This window comes from Gymnoscopelus braueri, assembly GCF_963280865.1.
Source record: "Gymnoscopelus braueri genome assembly, chromosome: 22".
Classification (NCBI taxonomy): domain Eukaryota; kingdom Metazoa; phylum Chordata; class Actinopteri; order Myctophiformes; family Myctophidae; genus Gymnoscopelus; species Gymnoscopelus braueri.
In genome coordinates, this window is record NC_137624.1 from 23,461,890 (window position 1) to 23,489,107 (window position 27,218).

General features: G+C 40.7%; 1 protein-coding gene across 6 annotated transcripts in view; it reads left to right on the plus strand.

Annotated features, from left to right (window-relative positions):
• Nucleotides 1–4,372: 4,372 nt before the first annotated feature.
• The window catches only part of pdlim5b (PDZ and LIM domain 5b), a 78,651-nt gene continuing 55,805 nt past the window's right edge, over nucleotides 4,373–27,218 (plus strand). For all 6 annotated transcript variants that reach the window (XM_080420443.1, XM_080420444.1, XM_080420445.1 and 3 more), the window contains exons 1-2: nucleotides 4,373–4,491; nucleotides 13,482–13,587. In XM_080420443.1, the coding sequence (XP_080276569.1) occupies nucleotides 13,489–13,587 (99 nt within the window). In that variant the 5' untranslated portion in view covers nucleotides 4,373–4,491; nucleotides 13,482–13,488. The remainder of the gene's footprint in view (nucleotides 4,492–13,481; nucleotides 13,588–27,218) is intronic.

The following is a 27,218-nucleotide window of genomic DNA, read 5'->3' on the forward strand; positions in this document are numbered from 1 at the left end:
TTTGATGTCGGGTCATCAGTCAATAGGAGACTTAGTCTCCTATTGACTCTTTGAGTCTCCTACCGGAGACTCAGAAGGCCATCAAATATTGGCTTAGGAATAAGACAAAAACAAAAAATCTCCATGAATTCAAGGCTTCATGGTGTGTGTAATTGATAGAAAATAAGTATTTCTTTGGGTGAACTACTCCTTTAACCTCTGGCTGGGGGACCCCGGTCAACAAAGTATATAGGTGGTTAAATGAGCTCAAACTGTTTGTATGGTGTGGGGTTTCGTACTTGTCATACGTATTGTGAGCGCTGACCAATACCAAGAGGCAGAGAGGCTTCCCAATACGGGGTATTTAAACAACAGAAATTGAGTTAGTGGAGTGTGTGTAGCTTACCGCCCAACTGATGCGTCCCTCAAAGCCAAATTCCAATACCCCAACTTACACACTCGCTCACTCCACACTCGCATCCTCCACTCGCGCATTAGTCCCGCCTCCGAGCGAGGAGGAGAGGATTATACATGCGAGTCCAGAGGAATCAAGCCGGCTAGACTGACAGCCACATTCCAAAATTCCTCACTCCTGCCTGCTCAGAGCTCACTCACTCGCTCGCTACTCCTGCATTTCATGTTGTATATTAGATGCTGTATTTCTCATACAGTACATGGGCGGTTTGACATGCATTCTCGCACAACAAATAGCATGATTGTATAAATCAACCCATTATTTAATGTGTTGCTTCAGTATCTTTGATCGATTGCTGTTATTCAATGATAAGATACAGGTATATAAATGCACTTTAGTTTACATTTTAGGATATGAGCAAGAAGGACAAGTTTCGTCGGCTCTAAACTATCACTTTGAAGTAAATACGGCATTGCTGCCAATATACCTTAAATTTCTAGGGTAGCCTACTGATAAAGCGAGCAGGGCCCAGTCTTTCAATGAGCTCATTCACACAGGGCATTGGGTAGGCGTCAAATAGGGAGGCATTATTCAGCTTCCCAAAGTCATAACAAAAGTGGAGAGTCCCATCTGGCTTCGGGACTATTACTATGGGGCTCGACCAGGGAATGTGGGACTCTTCAATAACTCCTAGTTCAAGCATCTTCTTTACCTCTTCTTGCACAGCTTTCCGGCAGGCCTCTGGGATGCAATTATGGTCGTTGTCCAGTCCACCCCCGGTTCAGTGTCAATTGTCTTGAGCCACGACCTGGCAGTTCTGAGAAGATGTCCCGGCTTCGGCCAATGAGCTCTTTCAAGTCCTGCGCCTGTGCAGGCGACGGCTCTGTCCCTTTGATCACTCTGGGAAGAGAATGCAGTTGCTTGCTGTTTGCTGCTGTCTACTGCTTTAAAACTTGCTGCTCACCCTCCACCACCCGAGCTACCACCTGTCGTTTTGGATCTACTTTTATGTAGTTTGGGATTCAGAGTCCTTATTGGTAAGATGGAGATGTAATGTGCTTGGTCTCTCTGTACCTAAAAGCAGATACAATTCTTCGCCAAACCAAAATAAATATATTGCTCATTTTATATTCAATACAAATATTTTATCCATTCATGAGTTTTCCTGACTGAACTATTTTTGTAGAAGTGTTAAATAGGTCTATATACTGACAACAATCATAGCGTGTTTGTTCAGTAACAGTGGCCTCCCCATCTCTCCAGCGCTTTAGTAAATATAAAATATATACCAATTTTATCCAATCAGGAGAGAGAACTCATACAGGAACAGGATACAGGATAAACAAGTGAAATTGGAAGTGATGGGGGAACACTATCAATTGGAACACTATCAAATTGAAGCTGATAAAATACCTTTGTGTAGTTCTCTCTCTTGAGTAGAAAATAATCATTTTCTGTGTACTAAAGAGCTGGAGAGATGGGGAGTCCCGTTACTGAACAAACACTAGGCCTATAGCAATGATTACTATCAGAATATAGAGCTTTGATTTCTATAACAAAAACATTCACCTACACCCCCTTTCATTCTGCAACTGTGAAAACAGGTGAGAGGAAATTCTCACTGAATACAAATATAGACACAGCTTTACCAAATGTAACCTTATTTCAAGCCTCCATCGCATGACAATAAATGATTTTCAAGCTACCAATAAACTTTTTTTCAGCAAACGACAGCCATATTACGGAGTACAAATTAGGCTTTATTTCAGTGCATAATATGGTCTTCCCCAATCCACCTGACATCTTAGAATTGAATTTGCACTTGCTTCAAATTTAGGCTAGTCTATTAGTTGACCACTAGAGGGCAGGCTGACACTGCCTTCATGTGCTTCACAGCCTGTTATGCACTGAGGGCTTGACCACTTCACTGAAGTTGTTTGTACAAATCTGCTATGGTAGTGGTAAAGCAAAGGCGTACTGTAGTGTACAGCATATCAGTGAGCACTAAAATGTATGGACACCTGTATGAACACGTGACCTATTCGTTGTACTTGAAGATTAATAGTGTTTCACAATAGTCTACTGTATGCTTCTGGTTGTCATTTGGATTGTTTTCAGTGTGACTTTTGTTCACACCCAGTACATTTTCAGACAAGTCAGGTCTTTGTGTGTTCAAACATTTATATAGACACGTGTGTGTGATCTGTGCTGGAGGCATCCATGGAAAGATTGCTTACACAATAAATATAGGCCTGCAGTGGTTTATTGTAGGCATTTTATTTCATTATTAAAAAGATAAGCGTGTAATCCATTTTCACTAGCAATAATCTTAAATAGTGGGTGGTGTCACTAATGTCAGTTTTCTAAATCTATAATCTCCGATTATAGGATTATATTACTCTCAAATAATCAAATGATGAGTAAATTGCTTTTGGCTGCCTTGGATGTGTGACTGAAAAATGAATCGGTATAGGCCTACTGATTTGTTCAAGATTTCCCAGCTCTTGAAATTGTTGTGATTATTGTAAAATGAGCAGTATTGTAGTGGGTCTATAAAGTTTCATTGGGCAACTACTCACAGTTACATTTACTTGAGTATTTGTATTTTGGGATATCTAATTACTTTCACTCCATTAGCCTATATTTCAAAGATAAATATTACTTTTTACTCCACTACATTTATAGATACGGAAAAAGTAGGCCAAGGCTACATGAATAAACCTTGTGGAAAATATCTGATATGCAAGCTCACAACATGTTGTGAGCTGGTAGATCTGCTATTTTCACTTTTGCTATTTTTCGTTTGGTTTTGTTTAATAATGCATTATAATATTAAAGACCTACTTTGTAGCTAATTTCCTTTTTAATACTTAGGCTAAGTACTAGTATTTTTTAAAAGCAAATACTGCAGTGACCTAACTTAACACTCTCAAGCAAGCTACGCCTACAAATTTGACCAGGGCAACCTTCACAGAGTTGAGTAATATTTGACAAGGCCTATATGACTCACTCAAGTAGGGGTTGAGGCGTTAAGCCTCACATTTTCAGTGGTGGACAAAGTAGCTTTGTCACTGAAATGTTCCCTCAAGCCAGAGCGGTAATAGTGTGTCTATAACGTTTAATTGGGCAACTACTCACCTGTAGGCTACTATCCGGCCATAAAGCAAACATTGTACGCTGTTGCGTTGGCCGGCAATTGTCGCTCAGTGAAGCGCACCACTGCACTGGCCGCCCGGCCAGGCTGAGTCTGCTACGCCAATGGTTCCCACACAGTGGGTCGGGACCCATTTGTGGGTCGTCGTAGGTCGTTTTTTAATTTCCTACATTTTGTTTTTAATAAAATAAAATAAAATCACCCCCCCCCCACCCCGAAAGAAAAACTAACATTTTCATGAATGAAAACCAAATTCAGACATTCAAGACAAAATTCAAAATACTTTCATAAATAAATACCCAAAAATTTCATACATTTGAAAACAAATGTTGAAGAAGTAGTGAAAATAGCCGACCTAGCTCATGAGGCGTCGCCATGCAACGCCTTGTGAGCTTTTTTCACTAGTTTGGGTCCTAGGGGAGACATTTCATTTCTCTTTTTGGTCTCGAGCTAAAACATTTGGGAACCAATGTGCTACACTATTGGTTCTCAAAATGGGGTCCGGGGACCCCCAGGGGTCCGTCCGTGGGGTGTACCAGGGGGTCCCCAGCAAAATGGTTAATACAGCATCACAATAATTTCTAACCAATTATCCATATTTTACACGTTGGCTATTAAAAAATAGCAGATGTATATAAGCTCACAGCGCGTATCTGCTATTTTTGAGCATTTTTGCCAAAAATCTTGAAAGTTTTTTTTAAAACACAAATATTCTCTTCTGGGGGTCCCTGGCACGAATTGTGGGGGTCCTCGACATGAGAAAGTTTGAGAAGCACTGTGCTACACAAGCCCTCCTCCAGGCTGTCAGATCAGAGGGGGGAGGGTTCTATGCGGAAGTCCCAGTTCCGTTCAGTTCAGTTCACTATCCAGCTCTGCGGTACGACGGTCGCACAGACACACGCTTCTCTATCTCAACACACCAGACCCGGCTGTGCATAGCAAGGTGAGTCAGATGTATATGGAATGGATAGTTAACCGTTAGACATCAATTTGGAGTCACTTTCACTTCTCTCTGTGACTGTTAGAAAGTTTCACAGTTCAATTGAATGAACAAGAGTGTGAGATAATATGCGTTTTATGAGTTTAATGCCTACATTTGTGGTGCTTCTCAAAACACAAGTTATAGATACACTGAAACAGTTCGGAAAATATTGTGGAAATAGTATACCAGACATGTGTTTTTGTCACACCCACTACAAACGCGCCTATAAAGGGGTGAGAAACTCAGGTAACCTACTGCAACTTGTTACTGACTGTAGGCCTAACTGGAATGAAACAAAAAAGTTGCATCATACAAAAGTGTCTCATTTATAATATAATTTATTTTCAAAAGTTTCTTTGTATTCTGCATTTTCCATTCTCAAAATGAAAAGTAGAAATCTTATTAGATTTTTTAAATAGGCCTATATACTGTATTAGTTGGTTGATAACTGGATTTACTAAAGAAAAAAACCCTGAAGTCACAGAATAACTATTGTGACTAAACACATAATGGTTAGCTCAAATTCTGTATTCATCACAAAGACATTTCCCCAAAGCTTGGGCCAGGCAAATCACTGGCATGAGGCAATATTGCCATACTGGAATATTTAAATGGAAATATGTTCTCAAGGGAGACTGGCTATTGTCAAAGTAGTTCATGTATATTTAATCTGTGATCAATCTTAAATAAAATGTAATAATAAAGGCATTTTAAGCAAGACTTTATCACTAGAAAACACAGATCTCATGAGATCATCAATGAAGGAAACGTTATAGCATTATGTAAAAAATGTGTCAACTGACACCAGACCATCCACTAACTACAGCTGGCATACTACCGTTGCACCACTGACCAAAGTTCATCTTTTCAACTGAGCAAGTTTAGATCACACAGTGTGGGAACTTACTAAAAGGTGTGTCTAATCATGTCTAGTGCAGTACGCATGAGATCATTAGCCTGGAAAACAAGCAGGGACATGAGATGAGGTTAATCTTGTTCTCTCCATTATGAACGATTGAACGAAGTAATGTGGGCATAGTTGGAAGTCAAGTATAGCTCCCAACTAAAGATTGCATGACATTGTATTCACTTTTACTTTCTTTCTTTTTTCTTTTCTTTTTTTTACTCGGATACACTCACATTAATGCCACGTTGATGTCTTAGCTAAAAATGGGGGGGAAAGGAATTTGTGTTGTCCAACTGTGGTGGTTTTTAACAAAGCAGTTTTATGCATTTATTGTTCATAGGTTAAAAAGTGGATAATGGCTTGCTTTTCAAGAGGAAAAAGTTTGTGCCCCAAAGCCATTGAAAATCAGATGGAAAGAAAAAAAAGAACTTGAATTGAAATAGAGCCATGTCAAAGTCAGATAAACTTGGTGACTTGAACTCTGACTCACAGCTTCCTTATGAGGCTAGGAATTCAATAGTCTTTAAGTGATCCTGTAAGCTATGGTTCAGCCAGCTTCAGTGTCAAAGAATCAGTGTTGCTACTGCACTGTGATTTCTATGAGGATTTGCAGAGCTTTGTTTGTTATAATTTGACTTGGTAGGATTAGCCGTTGTACTGCATGATTCCTTTTGTTATTGTTGAAAGAGTAGTCTTGTAATCCATATCACCTCACTAAGCCATTACAATGTTACACTGTTGACAGATTGAATACACAATGGTTTGTGTTCAACTTCTTTCAGCCATAGTCAGCTGTCTGTTTATGTAGACCTTGTAATTTTCACTGAAACTAAATAACACCTCAACGCTTGGTCACCTTATACGGTGACAGGGCTATCTGTCTCACTCAGAGTTTAGAGAGTTGTGTGTGTGTGTGTGTGTGTGTGTGTGTGTGTGTGTGTGTGTGTGTGTGTGTGTGTGTGTGTGTGTGTGTGTGTGTGTGTGTGTGTGTGTGTGTGTGTGTGTGTGTGTGTGTGTGTGTGTGTGTGTGTGTGTGTGTGTGTATGATTGTGAGTTGGAGTCATGGGCTGTATGCTGCATACAGTAGGTGCCACACCCCGCCATCACCCGTTAGCCTAATTTATATTCCGTCGTATGACAGCATCACTCGTCAAAATAACGTGATTTTCAATGGTCATCACGTGGTCGTACGACAAAATATAAATTTGCCTTTATCCCTTTAAACATGAGTTTGTACAGTAACTCCTTTACATGCTTGTCCTGGCCTCTTTAAAAGAGTGCTTACTCCAGGTGTGATGTACTGTAAATGAGACAGCCAGTGGGCATGCATAGATTTTGACAGGCTGTAGCAGGTGTCATTGGAGCCCCGGGGGTATGGTCATGCTACAGTTTTGCAACAGCAACATGACTTACAGCCCACAAATGGCACGGCTCTTCAATGACAAGGCACAATTACTCATGGAATACTCACCAGAGGAGACACGTTTTTACTGTTTTACTGCCCACCACAAAAGCAATGAAATGGTGAGAACTTTAGCTGATCTGGAGGCTATGGTGAAACATCATCCAGGACTCTGTTAACTCACAGTTTTTTGGCCGGACCGCAACTGTGGGGCCAGCCCTTATGCGAATGTCTCTGATTGACTGAGGCACTGACTGATGAAGTTACACCACTGGTTGGCCGGTTGGCCTAACAACGAACTAGACGATCGCAGAGCAATCATCCCTCCAGGCTATGGGATGTAGTCTATGCTAAAAATCAGCATTTTCTTTTCATTTGATGCTAGTGCTACTTGCGTGGCCATGGTTAAGTACACATTTCCGACCATTGGTTCCAGCCAGCCTGGATGATCTATTAAACTTGCACAACCAAACCTGTATTGGATAACACAAAACCCTGATTATCGCTGACTGATGAAGTTACAGTGTTGCCACTTTCCATATCCATCATTTCTATTATTTCAAATAAAAAGCCCTTCACTGTTTCATACACGGTCCAGCCATCTACATTACTGGGTTTTGACATAGTCGTGTAGCTGTTAAAGGGAAATGCTGCAAAGTTTAAAATCTTTCTTGAATATTACTTCTATACTGTATGTAGGGCAATCTAATTACAAATTAATATGATTAATAATAACTAATTAATATTCTAGATTAGAACAACAACAAAATTCCCAAAGCCAGTCAAAACAACATGATTGAGTGCAAAGTTTAGAGTTGCTTATCATTGACAAAGAATGGCATACAATATAGGTTTTGATTGATTGATTGATTGAAAATTTTATTAGGCCAAAGAATGTAAAACAACACAGTTACATTTATAATGCTTTTGTCTAAAAGGTCCGGCCAAAAAAGTCCTTGCGGACTTGTTTCCGTTGGGGTCCTTGAGTTAATTTCATAGACATATATAGTAGCAACCAAACAGTTCAAAAATCAACATGAAAATACAGATAATACAGAAAAAATACCACTATGTACAAAAAAAGCATTAAAAAAATATATGTACAAAAAAAAGGGGGGGGGGAAGCATGGAAAAATTAAAATTATATACAAAAAAAAAAAGCAAGAGGAAATACAAAATATGTACAAAAAAGAGGAGGGGGGGGGTCGTCTGTCTACAGGGAAACTGGTACTAGCTCCTCTTTCGGCCTCCAGAAAGATGGGTTTTTAGGGCTGTTTTGAATGAGCCCAGCGAACTGCATTTTTTGAGGGATGGGGTTAGACTATTCCATTCCTTGGTGGCTGTGCTATAGAAGGAGAATTTGCCCATATTTGTTTTATGGGTGGGTGGTACCAGATTGTTGTTTACGCTCCCTCTAGTTTCGTGGCTGTGGGTGTCTTTCAGAAAACTCTCCTCGTTGTACAACTTCACCATAGCCTACCATCCTTTCTAATTCCTACTTCATGGAGCTACAGTTTTTGTATTTCATGGCATCAAAAATGTGACTCTTTGTCCCTTTAATTCTAATTTCTCCAAGAAGCATTGATAATGATGGACTTGCTCAACAGCAGTCCCACATTTGTCACGTTTTGTTGAGTTGCTAAACAAAACCGTCTGCTCTTCACTGTGCAATGTGATGTGTGATGCTTAGAGGTCTCAGACATCATTTTTTGGTGTCAACGCCAACATTGCCTGTCAAGGCAGGCAAAGGTCATGTGTTCACACATGATGTGCAGTGTAATTTTCCTCACAAAGGCACTTACATTTTAGACAGACTGACACAGGCACGCACGCACGCACGCATTCTACTGTGCTCTGTAGTCTGTAGACATGCTTTGTTACATGTATATTCAGGCATGATCATAATAACCTGTCTAGACTTTTGACTGCTTAATTTCTGTCTCCTGCCCTGAGTTACAACTACAAATGACTTGCTTGTTCTATTTTGCAGTTTTTGATAGAAAATGAATGCATACTTTTAGGGCAGTGTTGAAACCATTTGAAACGCAACAATCCATGAAATGTGGTATTATGATGCCTCAGTTAGACCTGTCACCTGTCTATTTCATGCATGCACACAGGGTGTGATCATGGATATGGTATTTGTGCTGTCATCCAAGTTGTAATGCCATGTCTTCCAGCGAGGTGTGTGAACGACACGGGAATGCCAGGTTTGCCTTTTTGGCAGTGGGTTGGTACTTGGTACCAATTGTATCCATTCAGGAGAGAGAACTCACACTAGGATACAGGATAAACAAGGGGATTGGAAGAGATGACACAAAGAAATGAGCAGACAAAATCGAAGCTGATAAATGGGTACTCTCTCCTGATTGGATGAAATAGGCAACACACCTGAAAATATATTTTCTGTTTATTAAATAGACGAGGAGACCCCTGTTACTGAACAAACACTCTATATCAATTATTACTATCACAATATAGATATATTAGTAAGGTTTTGTTTTAACCCCAAAATATCACTTACTGTACTGCACCTTTTAAGGCTGTCGAAACTGTAGTAGAACCAAGTTAAATGAAAACTCTTGGAAGAAAGTATTAAAAACAACCCGCTCAGAATGGTGGTGGAATTCTACCATTTCCTTTTTGTTCAAAAATATTTTCCTTGCCATTTCCCCCCAGAGGGTGCTCTGTTGTCCTGTCCTAGTTGTATGCAGTGTCCTTTTATGTATGAAGCTACATGGTTTTATCATTTTAGTCATGAGCTCATATATCAGCCTTGAAACAAGAATAATTTGGCCACAGACACAGGATATGATAAATAAGCACAGGAGAAATACGGAATGTGTAGTAAAAGTCACAATTATAGTGCTAGGCATGAACAGCAGGAAGTATTTGAATAATAAACACACTGGTTCTATCACTTGCAGGAAAATATATCAACTCAAGCTTAGTTTGTCTTAGTCTGAATCCCAGTGTGAGAGCGGGTTTGTTTTATTACATGGGTATGGAGTTCAGTGATGAGAATCTGACAGGACAAACTCTAAAGTGCAGCTCTAGTTCACAGAGCATAACACAGTTGATTTGAGAGTCTGTTTCACAGAAACAGAGAAAAACTACCAGTATATTCATGTCTGCAATACAACCTTATTTCTTTTTAACAACCACTGTTGTTTATAGCTAAACTGTTCTCCTCCCAAAGCAGTAAATCTATTTAAAATGTTATGGGGATTGGATACCACTCCAGGCTAGCCCAGACCCAGCATACTGCTCTATTGTCTAAACTATGACCCCATGACCTCTACCTTGAAGCTCTGCATGCAGCCTCAAAGGTCTAAAGCCTGACTTATAATTTAATGTTGTAGAGGGTGTCCCGTACTGAAAATAGTCGATCTATAAGCTCACAAGCTTGTAGATCTGCTATTTTCGTCATGCAAAGAAGTATAAATTCAGGCTTAATGGCTTGCACTAGCATTTTATGAGAGAATATGCTGTAGATTTTGTCCTCCTGACTTCCAGCGTAGCCACATTCGCCTTTGACCTGCCCCATGTACCTAAAGGTACTAAAACTCTGCTTGCCTGAGTCTGACTGGAGCATTATTGAACAAAATACTCTAACATGAAGTTATATCTGAGGCTCTCTTCCATTGGAAGAGAGCCTCAGAAAGTCCAGAGATTTTGAGAGTAAAATGTAAGATGTATTTTGGGATGGCATTATATGATGATAAATGAATTAAATAGCTTTTGAGAAGGGGCAGGGAGTACGTTCTGGCCCCCGGGGGGAGGGGAAATTGCTTTTACAGCTTCACACAGGTGGTGGCTGCTCAGATGGCTGCTCAGATGGCACCAAGGGGGAGGTGTATAGGGCTTAAGTGTCTTGCTCAGGTACATTTCGACATGTAGACTGAGCGAGCTGGAGGTCGAACTGGGCTACCTTTCCGATCCCCAGATGGCTTCTCTACCCTCTCAGCTACGGCCTCTCCAGTACTGATAAAGTATATAGCCCGGCTGTAATGGTAGACCAGCAGTTGTTCACATCATTCTATCTACAGCTCCTTAGGTTTCTGCTTTGGTTGTGCTGAGCACAGTGCACTGTGTGTATCTGACGACAGTCGTCTTTACCCTGTGGTAAAGCATAACTCATAGATGGTCATATGTAGGTCACGATTAGGCACGGGGCAGATGCGACAAAACTTAAATATACAAATAAATGGCTGACAATGACCGACACCAATAATATATATTTTTTTTATTATGGCCAAAAGAAAATTATTATACTCAAAAGTTGTTACAAAATAGTGGAAATAGCCGATCTACAAGCTCACAACGAGTCGCCATGCGACGCGTTGTGAGCTTGTAGATCTGCTATTTCCACTATTTTTGAAAATGTTTTAAAATGTATGAACCGTTCTCAACATGGAAACGATTATGATGATTAATACAAAAATAATTGCGATTATCTCAAATAATTGCGATTTGGCGATTATGTAATAGTTGTGACAGGCCTGGTCATATGACTGTGTTGCTCCCCGGCCGACAATAACTGATTTTCAGCTGAAAAACGTGACACATTACGTCACGTAACGTTTTAGCGCGTCGGGGCTATGTATGGACTCCCTAACAGACTTGGCTCCATGCCAGACTTCTTGGCTGCACATGCTACTGTGTGTGACCTGATGAGCCGTGGTGTAGCTATAGGCTATGTACATTGCGATCTCTCATGGCCTCTCGCTCTCTCCGTCTCTTTTTTCTCTCTCCCTCCTATTAAGCCTGGTTCATACTTTGTTGTGTGCCAGTGTCACACACTGAAAATAGCCGATCTACTCTAGCTCCCAACTCCCAACTGGAACAATCTACCCACTAACATAAGAGAGTCAGAGTGTCCATCCTTTTCATCTTTTAAGGTCTAATTAAAAGGATGGATCATGGACAATCAGACATGTGATTTTTTTTTTAGGGTTCAATGTAGGTTATTTCCTTTTTAGTTTCTCTGTTATTTTTCTTTTTTTTTAACCGTTTTTTTCTCTTCTGTTTGTACCCTTTTAGAAATGTTTATATGTGCTCTTTTTGTAATGTTGCTTGTTTTCTGTATGGGGAGTGGACTACGGATGAAAATTAGCTTTCTTGCTAAATCCGGCATATTTACATTGCATTGTATATGTGTACGAAGGAGTATTATAATTATTCTCTCCTTATGGCAGTACAGTATAAATAGTTGTGGCTGTTGCTTTACTCTCCCTCAGTCCTCACTCCTCAGCATCAAGTACTGTAGGGGCGATATTGTTTTTAGAACTAAGACATTTCACAGGTTAACATTTATTTTTTTACAGAGCGTTAATGAAATAATAATAATAATAATAATGTTAATTATTCATGCATTGTCAAAAAGCAGATTGAAACTTTTTTGCAAGTTTAGGTTATATTTGTAGTGTTGATTGTTGTTGTTGTTATTGTTTTTTCTGATAGATACATTGAAGACAGACACCTGTCTTACCTGGAAATATGCTTTTCTTTAATTCTGCATACGGTTAAGTCTCTTAATGATTAGTAGCATGTTATGCTCATCTGCATTGGCTGGAACATCAGATGCAAGATTAGATATTATTATTGGACTAATAACTAGTTATTATTAGTCTTTAAAAAAGAAATACTGTACACAATTATAATTGTTGTTCTAAATAGCTATGAAACAGCCAAATCCTTCAGTGACCAATTGACAAATTATTATAACACACAATTTCTAGATGTTATGAGATTATTATTTGTTAGATAGAGCTTTGGAATGTCTACTGTAGTACTGTCTTTTTTCCACTTCACCCAGTGGTGTGAGGATAACCATCTACACCTCAGCGTCAGCAAGACAAAAGGGGATAATAATCTCACCTCACCTCATAAGCACCCCATTATCTTCAATAACCAAACAGCTGAAATAGTTGACAGCTTTAAATTCCTCGGAATGACACTAGACAATAGTCTGGCACACCGATGACATCCAAAAAAGGAGCCACCAAAGACTATCAGTCATCCACAAGCTTAAAGCACTATGTTCCTACTCCTACCCCCCCATCTCCTACTGTTGTACCAGCGCATTATTCAGCCCATCCTACTGTACTGTTCCACCTGCTTTTTAAACATGCTATCAATCACTAACTGGGCCAAACTCGCATGCACAGCCAACACTGCTGCCAGGATAATTTGTCTCCCCACACCCAAACTTACAGTTCTAAACAATGGACGTATTGCAATCTCAATAGAACAATCATCACACACCCACTCAATCACCACCTTAGCCTAAAGCCCCGCTCCGGGCGCTGGAATAGAACATTGAGGAGCAAGCAAAAGGGCTCGCTTTGGGAAAAGCTTGATACCTGCAGTCATTGATTGATTGATTGATTGATTGAATACTTTATTAACACGTTTGTTAACAGTACAGGCAGTAAAGGTTATGCTAAAAGGATAGCACAAAAAGCCTCGGGGGCTTGTTTCCATTGTGGTCCATTGTACTCAATTCAACAGGTGCCACTGAACAGGCCCGAGTGTGTACTGCTGTCTGTGATTTTTACATTGTTGTATTGCTTTTTTTCTCATTTTATGGGTGCAGGTTACAGTAAAGTGAATAATATATGGAAGCTTTTGTGTCTACAGGTTCATCATGAGCAACAGCTACAGTGTTTCTCTAGTGGGGCCAGCTCCATGGGGCTTCAGACTACAGGGAGGGAAGGACTTCTGTGTTCCCCTCACCATCTCACGGGTAAGTCTCTCTCTCTCTCTCTCTCTCGCGCTTACACGCATACACGTGCACATGCACGCACGCACACACATGCACGCATAAACACACAAACGTTCTCTTCACTCTTTGACTCTCTCACCTCTGTGGAATGCCAGGCATTCTCACAATGCCATCTGTGTGGTTAGTGATGAAAGCGCGTGTGCCATCCATCCCCTGATTGACACTCCGTGCTGGTTTCAGCCGCCACCCACCACCACACGCCACCTGCCACACGCTATGGACCCCCCTCTCTCAGTCAGTCTTCCCCAGTCTTTGCCTTGTTTTCCTCCATGACCGTGACTCTGCTGTCATGTTAATAATGTTACATAACTGAATTGCGACCCGCCACTTCAACCTATTCCACAGACCTCCATGGACATGGAGCAATTCATTCAGCCAACAGCTGTTAATAGCAGCTGTTATTTTGGTCCTGTGGAGGAGATAGTGCGAAGTGCTCTGGCTGTCTCCCATCACGTTCTGGGCTTTAGAGTTTGAAGCCTGGGCAGAGTGGGTTGATGTCTGCTGTCAGGTCCGGTGGACTATCTGTTTGCAGCTGAAGTCTCAGGAATTCTCCCACAATCACCCTCCCCCCTGGAAGCCCTCGCTCTGAGGTTGTTTTGGCAATATCTGGTTTGGCAATATCTGTCTTGAGACCTGGGGTCTCATAAATCCAGGCTAGGATCTGGAATTGGCTGGCCAGGCTCTGGCCCGGTTGGGAGGGAGACGTCTGGCAGGCCCACTGTTTGAAAAATGGATCTTCTGCTGATATTGGTCCAGCTTCCTCCTCTCCGTGGTTACACTGTTTGTTCATGGATTAAAGAGGGGAATCTCGACCACTGCACCAATGATAAGGAATTGAAATTAGTGGGTGTGTGGATGGCAGGTTATTTGAGATTCACAGTCAGATTTGTTGTCCATTGTCCATAGAGTTAAAAATGTCCTTTGAAATACATAATCTCAATCTGATGGGAACAAAATGTCCAACTTTATGGTCAAGAAACCATTTAAATCTGAATCTAAATAAGCTGCATCCATACACACCCATTTCTTCTTAATTTTTGGACAGCAATATCAATAATACCGTTTTCAATTAACATTTCTTTTGTTGTCCATAGATTTTGATATTTTGAAAATTAAAATAAAGAATTGGGAGAGATATAATGTGTACATAAAACAATACAGAAAAAACTAGAATCATAAAGAATCGATGTAGTTTACACGAGCAAGACAAAAATTCATTCCATTCTTGCCTCTACAAAATCCAGTCCCAGAGACTGAATAAATGTATATTTCTGGAGCGGGAGAGAAAAAGTCAACCTTTCCATAACATAACAAATATCATTTGCTATCTATCCAATCCTGTATGGGAGCCTCGGGAAGCAACCAACGCCTTGTAAAGACTTTCCTGCAGACAGATATTAAGATGCCAAACAAACATTCATCAGGTCTCCTTGCCTGGAAATCTACATGTCCTAAAAATGATATGGAAAATTCCATAGTATATTAAATATTCTATTTATTACTATAGGAAACTCTGCCCAGAAAGGCCTTATCACAGGGCACTCCCACACACACTCTTTTCCATCTGGAGTATTATTGGTCTTTGATATGGGATTTTGTTGTCTGACTGCTCGCTGGCTAATGGCACCGAAACCACACAGCTCGTCCTCAGCCAGTGTGGTCTGTTTACTCTGATTATGTCTGTTGACTATAGGCCAGTATTCAGGTTCTACCACTTCCTTTCATGAAAGTGAAATCTGAATGTTTTGCTTAGGGGAAGTTTCTCTGTTTTTCCCTCAGTGGTAGGAGTAGAGCTATATAACAACAATGTGGTCTACGAAGATGAGAAGTGTATTTTGTCAGATGGAAACACAATCTACTGAGTTTGGTCATAGTTTTGCATGTGAATGACCCAGTAAGTTTCATCAAACTATTTGTTGATATCAAACATTCTGGGGTTTAGCGTTTAATCTAGTGTGCAAAGCCCTGGCACTGATCTTGGGGAAGTAAAGCCGTATTTAATGATAAAACTGAGGCAGGGAACATAGTTACAACAATTACGGGATGGGCGTGATGTCCACATGTCCAGGACATGTGTCCCTCCAACAATACTATTAATGGCTTCCCTTTATGGCTTTTTAACTTTTGGGCATTCATTATTTTGCACATTAATTATTCAAATATGCAAAGCAATTTGCAGTGAATGATGCAATTGTTCATTTTCAATGGATAATTTTGTTCCTCCAATCTTCACTGTCACTGACCGTAGAGAGACACCATCAGGATATAGAGGAGAGAGAATATGTTTAAGAGAGATCTTTATGGTGTTAGTATCTCTAGTGTGTGGAATATTCTCGATTCCTGTGGTTTTAGCAAAGCCCTTAGAAAGAGGTTTAGATGCCTTAATCACAGGGTGGCGGTGGTGGTGGCCCACCCAGAAGAATACGACAACAGACCACTGTATCAGTATCACTTAGCGTCTGTGTATGTCTTTGTTGCTAACCATGTCTTCCTGACCACATGGGTCGCTCTGTGCAGAGTGAGAGACAGATAGACAGACAGACAGACAGATAGACAAAGAGAGAGAGTGACAGACAGACAGACAGACAGACGGGGTCCCTGGAAAAACATATTTTGATGGGGGTCAGCGGCCAAAAGCGTATCATTTTGGGGGTCCTTGACATGAAAACGTTTTGTTCCAGGGACCCCCAGAAGCAAAGATTTGAGTTTGGGGGTGGGGGATGACTTCACTTGCCCGACCAAACTAACTTTAGGCCCAGGTCCATTATTATATGGGTTACGTGTAAGAGGAAACTACTGAGATTCTCTGCACATTCATTTCTGGATGGACTCTACCTGCACATTGCTTTGTTTTATATATTATGTATACTGTACTGGTCATGCGTATTGCCCAGCTGTCCAACAGGCTTTGCAGTACAGTAGGTGACACCGATGTACTAGTGTAGTCTGAAAGGTTCTGCCCTTTCAATAGTATTCACTGTAAAGTCCAGTTAAACCCTCACCAAGAGCTGTGCTACCAGGCCCTGGATTTAACATGTTTATGCCACACCAGACAGGATCATGCCAGGGTTAACATATCGTACAGAATGTCCGCACTGTGGCATGCTAAGTGTTGGTTGCTGTGGATATTTGAAGTGGTTGAGTGCACATGTAGAGTATCACCGTGTCCATGTGAAGTTAAGTGGCAGTGTGCTGCCATAGTGGGTTCCACTACGGCAGCCGGCGGGGTGATGCCGGCATTGTAACCGCTAGCAGGCTTTCAAGAAGATAAGGGGTTCTTCCTATTTGAGGGAGCTATTTATACCGCAAAGAACTCCACCTACCGAGAGACAGAGGATGACTCTCAGAGCGCTCCTTCAGCAGCGTAGAGGAAGGGAGATGGATAAAAGAGGGATGGGAGTTGGGAGGTAAAGAGAAAGGGATTTAGGGCAGTGGTTCTCTAACATTTTCATGTCAAGGACCCTTAAATGTATATGTTTTTGGCCGCAGACCGCCATCCGAAAATATTTTGTTGAGACCCCATAATAGAAGTTTTTGTGAAATGTTCAATTATTATTCCAAATTGATAAAACAAAATTCTAGAAAAAACAAATACATGAAAATAGCAGATCTACAAGCTCACAATGCATCGCTGTGAGCATGTTTTTGAATAGCCTAAGTATAACATAGGGTTAAAGTGGTTTAACTGATTTTGCTATATTGACTAATTTTGCTGGGGACCCCCTAGAACCACCTCAAAGACTCCTGGGGGTCCACGGGCACCACTTTAAGAACCACTGATTTAGAGGAAAGTGAGGAAGAGTGGGAATCCAAAATCTTCTAACAGTACAAGAGTAGTGACTAGTGAGAGTGTTGGGAGGTTGACTTTGTTTGAGATGAATGCAGTGGATTTTTTGGTTGGCCAATATACCACATATAGGCTGGTAATCCCGATGACCTTTGCTTGGTGTCACCCCCCCATCTCCTTCCCCATTTCCTGTCAGCCTACTTTCCTATAAAAAAAAATATATATATAACAGGATGAACAAACTGAAGTTTGAATGAGTTCAGGGAATATTCAGACACTCAGCAGAGAAATGTTCCAGGATTTCGATAACCCTACTGTATTTGCAAGAAACCACACGTTGTGCTTCATCTAGCATGGAATCTTTAACACTCCAGCAGAGTTAGCTCTAATATTGACAAGGACATCTCTCATCCATTTCATTTATCAGGCAATATTGAACGCCTGTCGTTAGCCTAAAGCAACACGACACAAATTGTCTTTGATTCAGCTGTCTGGCAGTGCAGTGCATTTTAGAGAAAACTATGTTTGTTGATTTAGTGTGAGCTAGAACATGCCTCTTCCACCACAAGATAAAGCATGTCTGAGGAACAAAACATTTCTTCTGGGTGTTTTGGTGTCATAACGACTATTACACAACACTGCATGCCAATTAAATCACCAAGCGCAACCTCTGTGATAGATATATTGTGACAGTTTAGACAAGACTTTTTTTTTTATGGGTTATGGTGGCAAGCCACCACTTCTGGGACCATAAAAATATTGAATATCCACCAGCAATCTTGCGATTCCTGTGAGTCATCGGCGGTCTAGAGCATTGCCACAGCATGAGCCAGGCAACATTGCTCTCTCATCAAATTGCATTTACTGGTCAGTGACATTCTAGGACGTGTCCAGTGATCGTATAAAAGTCACAACCATGCATTCAGATGTCCTGACTGAGCCCGCCGCTTGTCCATTCATCCAAATCATATTCTGATGCAATGCACAGCCAACATAACCAGTCCAAGACATTGTTTTGTTTTAGTTGGTGTGCGGCACAAAAGCGGGTACATCTGTTATCCTACATCTGCCGGAGTGGGCCCTCATCCCTTTGTGTGTCTCAGTTGAGATGAGGTTCCTTTTTTGGAAGTGGAGTGCAGAAGGGGAAGGCCTGCATGTTGTCACACAGTCCTACCGCCCCTATAACAGTAAAGGAAAGCCACACAATGCTTTAAACATGTACTGTATTTTCAATAGTTATTTTAGGCTATGTATTAAAACCTAACTCATCTAACAGTTGTGCTAAGTGAAAACGAATTGGAAAAATATCTCTGGGCTGACACCGGAATGATTAAGCGTTATCTTCTGATAAACGGATAAGAGTAAAAGACCCACAGCTTTGGTGGGAAACTGTTGGACCACAAATCACCTTTGTTTGCCTTGACGTGCCATATCCTAATCTTGGGTCGTTTATTGTTGATTTTTCACTATGTCCCCTTATGGAAGGCCCTATGACCTTTCTCATCTAAGGAATGTGAGTACAAGTCAACTGTTTATGTAAATCCAACCCATTCTGTCTGTGTTCTCCAAAATATATTCTCTACAATTTCCTCAACTTTCAGACCAGCTTTCATTTCTTTCTGGACAGAGGATCTGATGGTCCAAGTTTCCTTTTGGACATTTTTGTTGTTCTTGTTCGGTCAAAAGTGATGGCAGTTATGGAATCATATTATGCCCCTTATCATACTATTGGTTGGTTCTTTAACCTTACCACTGACTGTACAGTCTTTACAGTATGCAGAGTAAGACATTAGATCGGACGTGCATGGATTAAAGTTCTCAGTCACCACGGCTGATTTCACTCATTTGCATTCCATTGCGGTCAGCATGTCTTTCTCTTGGCCAACTCTTAGGCTCTCTCTAAAGGATTATTTATACTTAGTGGCGCACACACATCGCACACCTTAAATGGCAGATCTACAAGCTTACACCATGTCGTGGTCGAATATTTGAATCGGTCAAATTAGCATACATGTATCTCCCATCAACACTGATGGCCTTGGATATTTAAAAGCAAAGGTTAAAGCCCCAATCTGTGATTTCCTCAACTAGTTGGCTGTATAGAACAGAGCAGGAACTGTAGGTTTAGAAAGATTATACCAAAACATAATTTTACATACTGTATTGTGCGAATTGTTGGCTCCTTTAGCTGTTTCACAAATCGCATCTTTGCCTAACAAAACTTGTTTTTTTCTTTATTCCCTGTACATGTCTGTGTCCATTGCCTTTATCAACGGAATGAGAAGAATGTAGAGCACAGTCATTTAGAATTAGAAGGGTCGTTAGAAACAGTGACATGTTGGACACATTGTGAAATATAAACACTTGTTCTGATGATTCAACGGCAGTTTGACTGATAGTTATTTGACTTACAGGCATTTAATTAGCTTGAAATTACTGTGTGGTGACTGTGTAAATGAGAGCTTCAAGGATGACATCTTTCAACCCGGAAGATTCCATTGCCATGGATTCCCACCACATATTTCCGATGGAATTTTTCCATTGGGGTTTTGGATAAATTAAGAAAATAAACTATGTCAAACAGGCTTTTGTGGGTGCACGCCACGGTGGCGCAGTCGGTAGAGCTGTCGCCTCACAGCTAGAAGGTCCTGGGTTCGATTCCCACCGCTGTGGGCGCTGGGGGCGTGTCCTCTCCTCCGCGTCATCAGTGCCTGTGGAGTTTGCATGTTCTCCCCGTGTCCCCTAGGGTAGGTACCCTCACAAAAACATGCAGTAATCCTGGTCTCTATACTGCCTCCCCCTGGTCAGCCGGGGCGCCTGATGGAGGGGAAAGGAACTGGTTGGAATAACGTGTTCCTTCCACGCGCTACGTCCAATTGGGGAAACTCCCCCCTGTCAGGTGATAAGAAGGCTTGTTAGCTCTCATGCATTGAAGGAGGCATGAGCTCGGCTCTGAGCTCTCCCTAGGCTGGCAGAGGGAGTGTAGCGCCCATGATTACTTAGACAATTTGCACTGGGTGAGAAAAATGGAGTTGCTAAATTGTGGGATAAAAAATAAAGGCTTTTGTACAAGTTTTGTCCAAGAAGATAATCTCCACAGATCAACAAACTTAAAATGTCTTTTGAATCACACATGCAATTAATACAAGTTAAAAAAACGAACAAATGAAAATACTCTAGCAATAATAATGTGTATTGTAATTTATGTCGTAGAACAAACCATGGCCTGAAACTCTCTTTACCCTCTTGAACATGACAAATGCTCTTATGGAGAGTTTCTGTTGTTTAGAAGACAGCCAAAGGGATGAACTACAGTGCTACTACACAACATGGACTGAAGTGAAGTAGCTACAAGTGGTTAATTGGGTTATGGGGTTTGCGTTTTGGCATTTCTCTGTCTTTAGTCAGACCGCCTTTTCAATGGGTTGAGAGGAGATGTTGTAGCCTGTCTGATTTCTGCGTGTGACATAGTCTGGGCTTGGTAATTGTACTAAACCGTACAAAGAATGAGGAGGAGTACGAGTCATAAATCATATTTATGATGGAATGGGATGTGCTCACACTGTGAAGTGCGAAAGCCTGCTGTTCAAGTTTCATCCAAAGTGAATTCTTATAGCAGCCATCCCAATGCAAATATTTTGCTTGGATAGCTGAAGGTTAATTAAAATTAAAAACTAAAAAGGTACGCTCAGTGGAATAGTCTATGATGTCAGTCATCTAAGACGTATCTCCACTCCATATTTGGGCACGGTTTCAGACAGATCTAACTACTACCACTAACTTCCATTAAAGTTAAATACTTCAGTAAAATATACACACAATTTGAAAATAAATGCATGGATGTATATGGGCCTACTGACAGCGTGCACAAAATGACGCTGATCCATCTAGTGGTTTGCAAGATTAGCCCTGGAAACAAGCCCTGCAAACAAACATAATATTTCCCCTTGCCTTCAGCCTGGCAGTGATATTGAATATTCATAGTTGGCTAAATATGTATAGTCAAAAAACTGTGTAAATTAATTATAGTATTCTCTAGAAATGAGCACAATATTTTTGTATCATTTTGTGATAGTGTAAAACATGAACTGACACAGTAAGCGCAGTAAGATGTCATTGTATATTTTTACGGTCCAGGTCTCCATTCAGTATCCATGTCCCTGAATATACAGCTGCTATAGTGAAGAGTGAGCCTGTTTTGTCCCTTAGGAAGGAAACATTAGGTTCCTGATTTCCTTCCCTGTCCCTGTTTCTCTCACAGCCAACCTGTAGCTGGTCCTGCTTCAGTAGAAACTCCCGCAGATATCTCTATTTTAATTGCCCATAAAACAGTGAAGACGTCACGGAAACGATAACAACCGGAATAAATAAATATATGAATACTGTGTGTGTGAAGCGAGGACTGCCAAGAATTGTGACTTCCCCTGTTAAGTAAATCTTTAGAACACAGCAAAGAGTTGCTTCTACACAGTAAAATCCTCAGTTTTAATTTATCCATTTTGTAAACTCTTTTGTACTGAAACTCGAATGGACCCTTACGTGTCTGTTAACGCAGAGAGTGTGCAAATGGACAGAAGGAGCGAGTGCACTTGATGTCCCTCTAAATGGAACCGACCTACCGGTCTGTAACTCAGAGAGGCCCGTACCCATTTGGTTCCATTTTGTACCCATTCTGAGTTAACCCATTAAGACTGGGAAAGCATCTGTGTCATTTTTAGATTTCTTTGGCTATTCAAAAATAGCAGATATACAAGCTCATAGTGCGAGTGCCGCATTATGAGCTTGTAGATCTGCATTCTTTTTGGGAAATCGTGAACATTTTTGCAAATCTTTGAATATATATATATATTTTTAAGCAAACATTTTTAACTCAAATCTTTGCTTCTGGGGGTCCCTGGAACAGCATATTTTGAGATGGGGGTCCACGACCAAATACATATAATTTTGGGTGGTCCATGAAAAAGTTGGAGCACCACAGATTATATGCATTTGGCCGCAGACCCCCCATCTCAAAATATTTTGTTCCAGGAGCCCCCAGAAGCAAAGATTTGAGTTAAAAATGTTTGCTTTATAAGAATGTATATATTCAAATATTTGCAAAAACGAATCAAGATTTTTTTTTTTAAATAGCAGATCTACAAGCTCATAGCGTGGCACAAAGTGACGCGCTATGAGCTTGTAAATCTGCTTTTTATGAATGGCCAAAGAAATCTAAAATGACACAAATGGTTTAAATGAACACTCAGGATTTGTGCTGTGTACAGTATGACATGTACAGTATGCGTTAGTGCATCTCACTCCCCGCCTCCCTTTCCTCCTCTTATTCTTGGACTCTTGTTGTTTGTTTTTAGTGACATGTGATACTTGGACTGAACGTCACACAGAAGCTATTTTTAGCGTGGTCTGTTTGCATAATAGGCACTGACTGTGCCCCCCTGATACCTCACTAGAATATTTAATGCTGAGATTTATTTAACTCAAGTACCCACATTTAGCCATCTGATAAGCTCAGAAGTTATGTTCATGTTGCACGATCGCCTATAGAGCATTTATATACATTATGTGAGCAGATGTCTGTCTCTGTATAGCATGCACGTACATGTGCATACAGTATGGCTAAAGGCGCTTTATAGTTAATGTATATTATTCATGTATGTTCACAGCAAAATCCTGGGTGTTAATTTAAGTCTGAGAGTGCAAAAATTTAGCTGTATTTTGCTGTGAGCTGTCCCAGAGAGCAGGGATATCAGCATGTTTTAGGATTACCATAGGCCAAAAATAATGTGACTGATCAACGTTATTAGTATGAATCCAGTGACTTGATTGCATACTGTAAATCCTGAGAAAATACAGTAGCTTTTTTTTTGTGTGTGATCCTTCAGAATCACTGTAGAAGTTCTGCCATATAGAGAAAATTGCTATTCCTTCGCTTTTGCCAGGACATAATTAATAATAAAATATAATTTAGACTAGACTGTGGCCAGAATAATTAAACAAACAGCACAGCACAGCACAGCACAACACAACACAACACAACACAACACAACACAACACAACACAACACAACACAACACAACACAACACAACACAACACAACACAACACAACACAACACAACACAACACAACACAACACCTTTATTTCTCTGTCTGCTGCTTGAGCTCCTTTTAGTGCAGCGGATAAAAGCAATATTTTGGGAGAATCGTTCACTTGGTGATACAAGCGTGAAACTTGGTACAGATCATCTTTAGAGGTCATTTATCGATTTTTTTAATCGAGCCACTTGAAAATCAAAGATGGCGGCCATTTTTCAAGATGGCCGACATCTTAGTGGGCAGTTAAGTGATATGATGGTTTATTTGGTGATACAAGCATGAAAATCGGCATGAGCAGTCTCTGTGGGTCACTTGACAATAGGCCACCCACAGCTACTTGAAATTTCAAGATGGCGGCCATTTTTCAAGATGGCCAACACTTTAGTGGAGCAATTAAGTTATATAATGGTTTATTTGGTGATACAAGCATTAAATTTGGCATGAGCAGTCTCTAAGGGTTGCTTGACAAGAAAACACTCCCAGCCACTTTACATTTCTATTTTCAAGATGGCCGCCCCCTGGATCCTCAAAAGATACATTTTCTCATAGAAATGTATGTTTTTTTTTCATTAAGGACGATTATACGATTATTATTATTATGCTAAAGAACAACTTTTAACACATCACAATATAGTTGTGTTGATTTGTTGATCATAGATAGATTAGATAAGAGTGAATATCTGCACTACCAGGGCACACTGGTGATATATCACTGCTGTTAAACTCAGAGTGGGGTTCAATGTCAGCTAATTGAAAGTTGGTATCCCAAATGCTGTCTAATTTACCCCAAAACAGTTAGATAGCCGCACCTGAATTGACAGGTTGTGCCAGCACGGGAGAGCCGAGCCAAGGTTAATGGGGTTTTAGTTAACCGGATGGTGTACAGATCGCTCAGGATTTAAATGGCATTGGATGAACGATCGAACTAAGTGTAGGGTTAAGGCACGAACTTAGTTGTATCCCATACATCAAAGTGCTTGGTAAAAGGTGGTAAAAGGATAAACCCTCGGCCTCTGCCTATGCTGCAGACATGGCAGAAGCCATCATAACAGTTGTGAAAACTAACTGGGACAGATGTTTAATTTGTCAGCAGGTCACCAAGGAAAAACTCATTCAGCCGAGTTTATTCAACAGAGAGCACGATCGTACTGGTTATGATACCATTGCAAGAAATGTTCCATTATTTCATAAGATCAATGCTCTGCCTATCTTACTTAGTCCAACCCGACTAGATGAAGGTGATGGCATAGAAAGCACATCGACAAGAAACAGAGCAAAATATAATTCAAGCTGTAAACTTAGGTTCAACAACACAGAGCTGGAAAGGGCCCAAAAGAGAGCATCTACATCTGCTGAAGACACTGAAGATACCAAAGATATCCATGTCAAGAGGCCAAGAAGATCTAATGTATGACCGGTCCAGCGATGTCACAACTGTGAACGAGGCCAGGCTTGATCTCTTTGCCAGAAAGCAAAGACAATATGACTTGATCCCACCAACTCAAGCAGCACTCAAAGAGCATGCCAAACATGCTTCTTATGAGGCTGGATACGTGTGGGGACAGGCATTGAAGCGACATCCACAAATGCCGAGCCCATCTGACTGGGGATGGGTGGAACAGGACGAGAAGTGGAAAGTCTTCTGGACTCCACTTCCACCTATTGCGGAGAGTTGTTGGGAGTTGACCAAATGTGGGTGCTCCAAGGCATGTACTGGAAGGTGTAATTGCTTCAGATATGGACTCAGTTTCACATGCCTATGTAGTTGCCCCTGCTAGAACCTATTTGCATGTTTATTTTGCCAGAGTTATTCCCTGTTGTCCTCTGTGTTTTCAAGTGGAGGCCTATGGCTCGGCTTCCCCTCGTCACATCGACGCATCATGTTTTACTTTTTATCTAGTCTATTACTGTGTAATTTTCAGTTGTTACTTTGTAACATTGCTTCCACTGCCTTCCACTGCCATATCTAACAGTGAAGCACATTTTCAGTTTAGTTCCTTAGTATCGTTTGTCATGGTTCCGTGGCTATTGCCATTCAGTATTAGCCATTACTCATAATTTTGGAGCACTGTCCGTTCAGCACCACAACTGTGCTTATCAGCACCACAACTGTGCTAATTTATTCATCTTATTTTTTGTATCCCCACCCCTTAGTATTTATTTGACACATGTAATGGCTGTTAGTTTAAAAAAAACAATATATATATATATCCTCCCTTGTGACTGTTACCTTGTCGTGGTAAGGGAGCTTGTTTAGGCCTACCTCAGTGAACCCTGAGAGCTATGCCGGTGGGAGGCAACTCCTGACAGGTCTTACCAAACTGGACAGGTCGTGGGCGAGGAGTCAGACAAAACACAGTCAAACAACCTCTCTTGACAGAGCTTTTTGAGGAACCCAATACATTTCTATGAGAAAAGGTATCATTTAAAGATTGACATCTTGAAATTTCAAGTGGCTGTGGGCGGTTTCTTGTCAAATGACCTTTTGAGACGGCTCATGGCAATTTTCATGCTTGTATCACCAACTAAATGATTTCTTAAGCTTAACTAGTCCACTAAGGTGGTGGCCATCTTGAAAAATGGCCGCCATCTTGACATTTCAAGTAGCTGTGGGTGGCTTATTGTCAAGTGACCCACAGAGACTGCTCATGCCAATTTTCATGCTTGTATCACCAAATGAACCATTATATAACTTAAATGCTCCACTAAAGTGTTGGCCATCTTGAAAAATGGCCGCCATCTTGAAATTTCAAGTAGCTGTGGGTGGCCTATTGTCAAGTGACCCACAGAGACTGCTCATGCCAATTTTCATGCTTGTATCACCAAATAAACCATCATATCACTTAACTGCCCACTAAGGTATCGGCCATCTTGAAAAATGGCCGCCATCTTGGATTTTTGAGTGGCTCGATTAAAAAAGTCAAAGAGTTGACCTAAAGGAATGTTCATGCCAATTTTCACGCTTGTATCACAAAGTGAACGATTGTTCCTACTATCCGCTCTACTATTTTGACATATTGGCAGGACGTGACCTTCTCCATATGAAATCATTTACTTCTATTTTTGGTCATACAGCATACAGTGCTGGAGGGTCATACTCATTATGTGAATTACGTCTGTCCGCATTTGTAAGATTGATTCGTGGTGAACGTACTTTATGGCTGGTATAAAAATTACATTGGTAAGTTCATTTAGCAAAACTATTTTGGGGGCTATTTAAAGTAAAAGGTCATGTTAGATTGCTGCCTAATTTAACATGGGGCTGGGAATGGAATATTAAGGGTTTATTAGGAGGATTTAGTTTCAGGAGGCTTAATGCTCGTTAGTGTGGAGATTGAATGTTCAGTTGATTATTGGAGCCGTGTGCAGCAAAACCCACACGGGCTACTTGAGCTACGTATTTCAGAAACGTGGTCTGGACCATTCTTCACGTGGCTCTTTGATCTAACAGTAAACTAATCTACTGACCAGTCATTTTTCTTCACAGGCATGCACACACTTCCCTTGGATCTGCAACCCAGAGCCATTGTTGAATTCTCAGCTCACAATATGAATTTGAAGCCATAATATTTTGGCTCATTTTGCAGAAGGACACAACTTTATTAGAACATGAAGAAGTCCAGTTTTTCCAGTTTTTTTCCATGCTGAATTATTCACAAAACAACTTCTATAACAGTATAGCTAAAACAAGCCTGTTTTGTTTATAATACA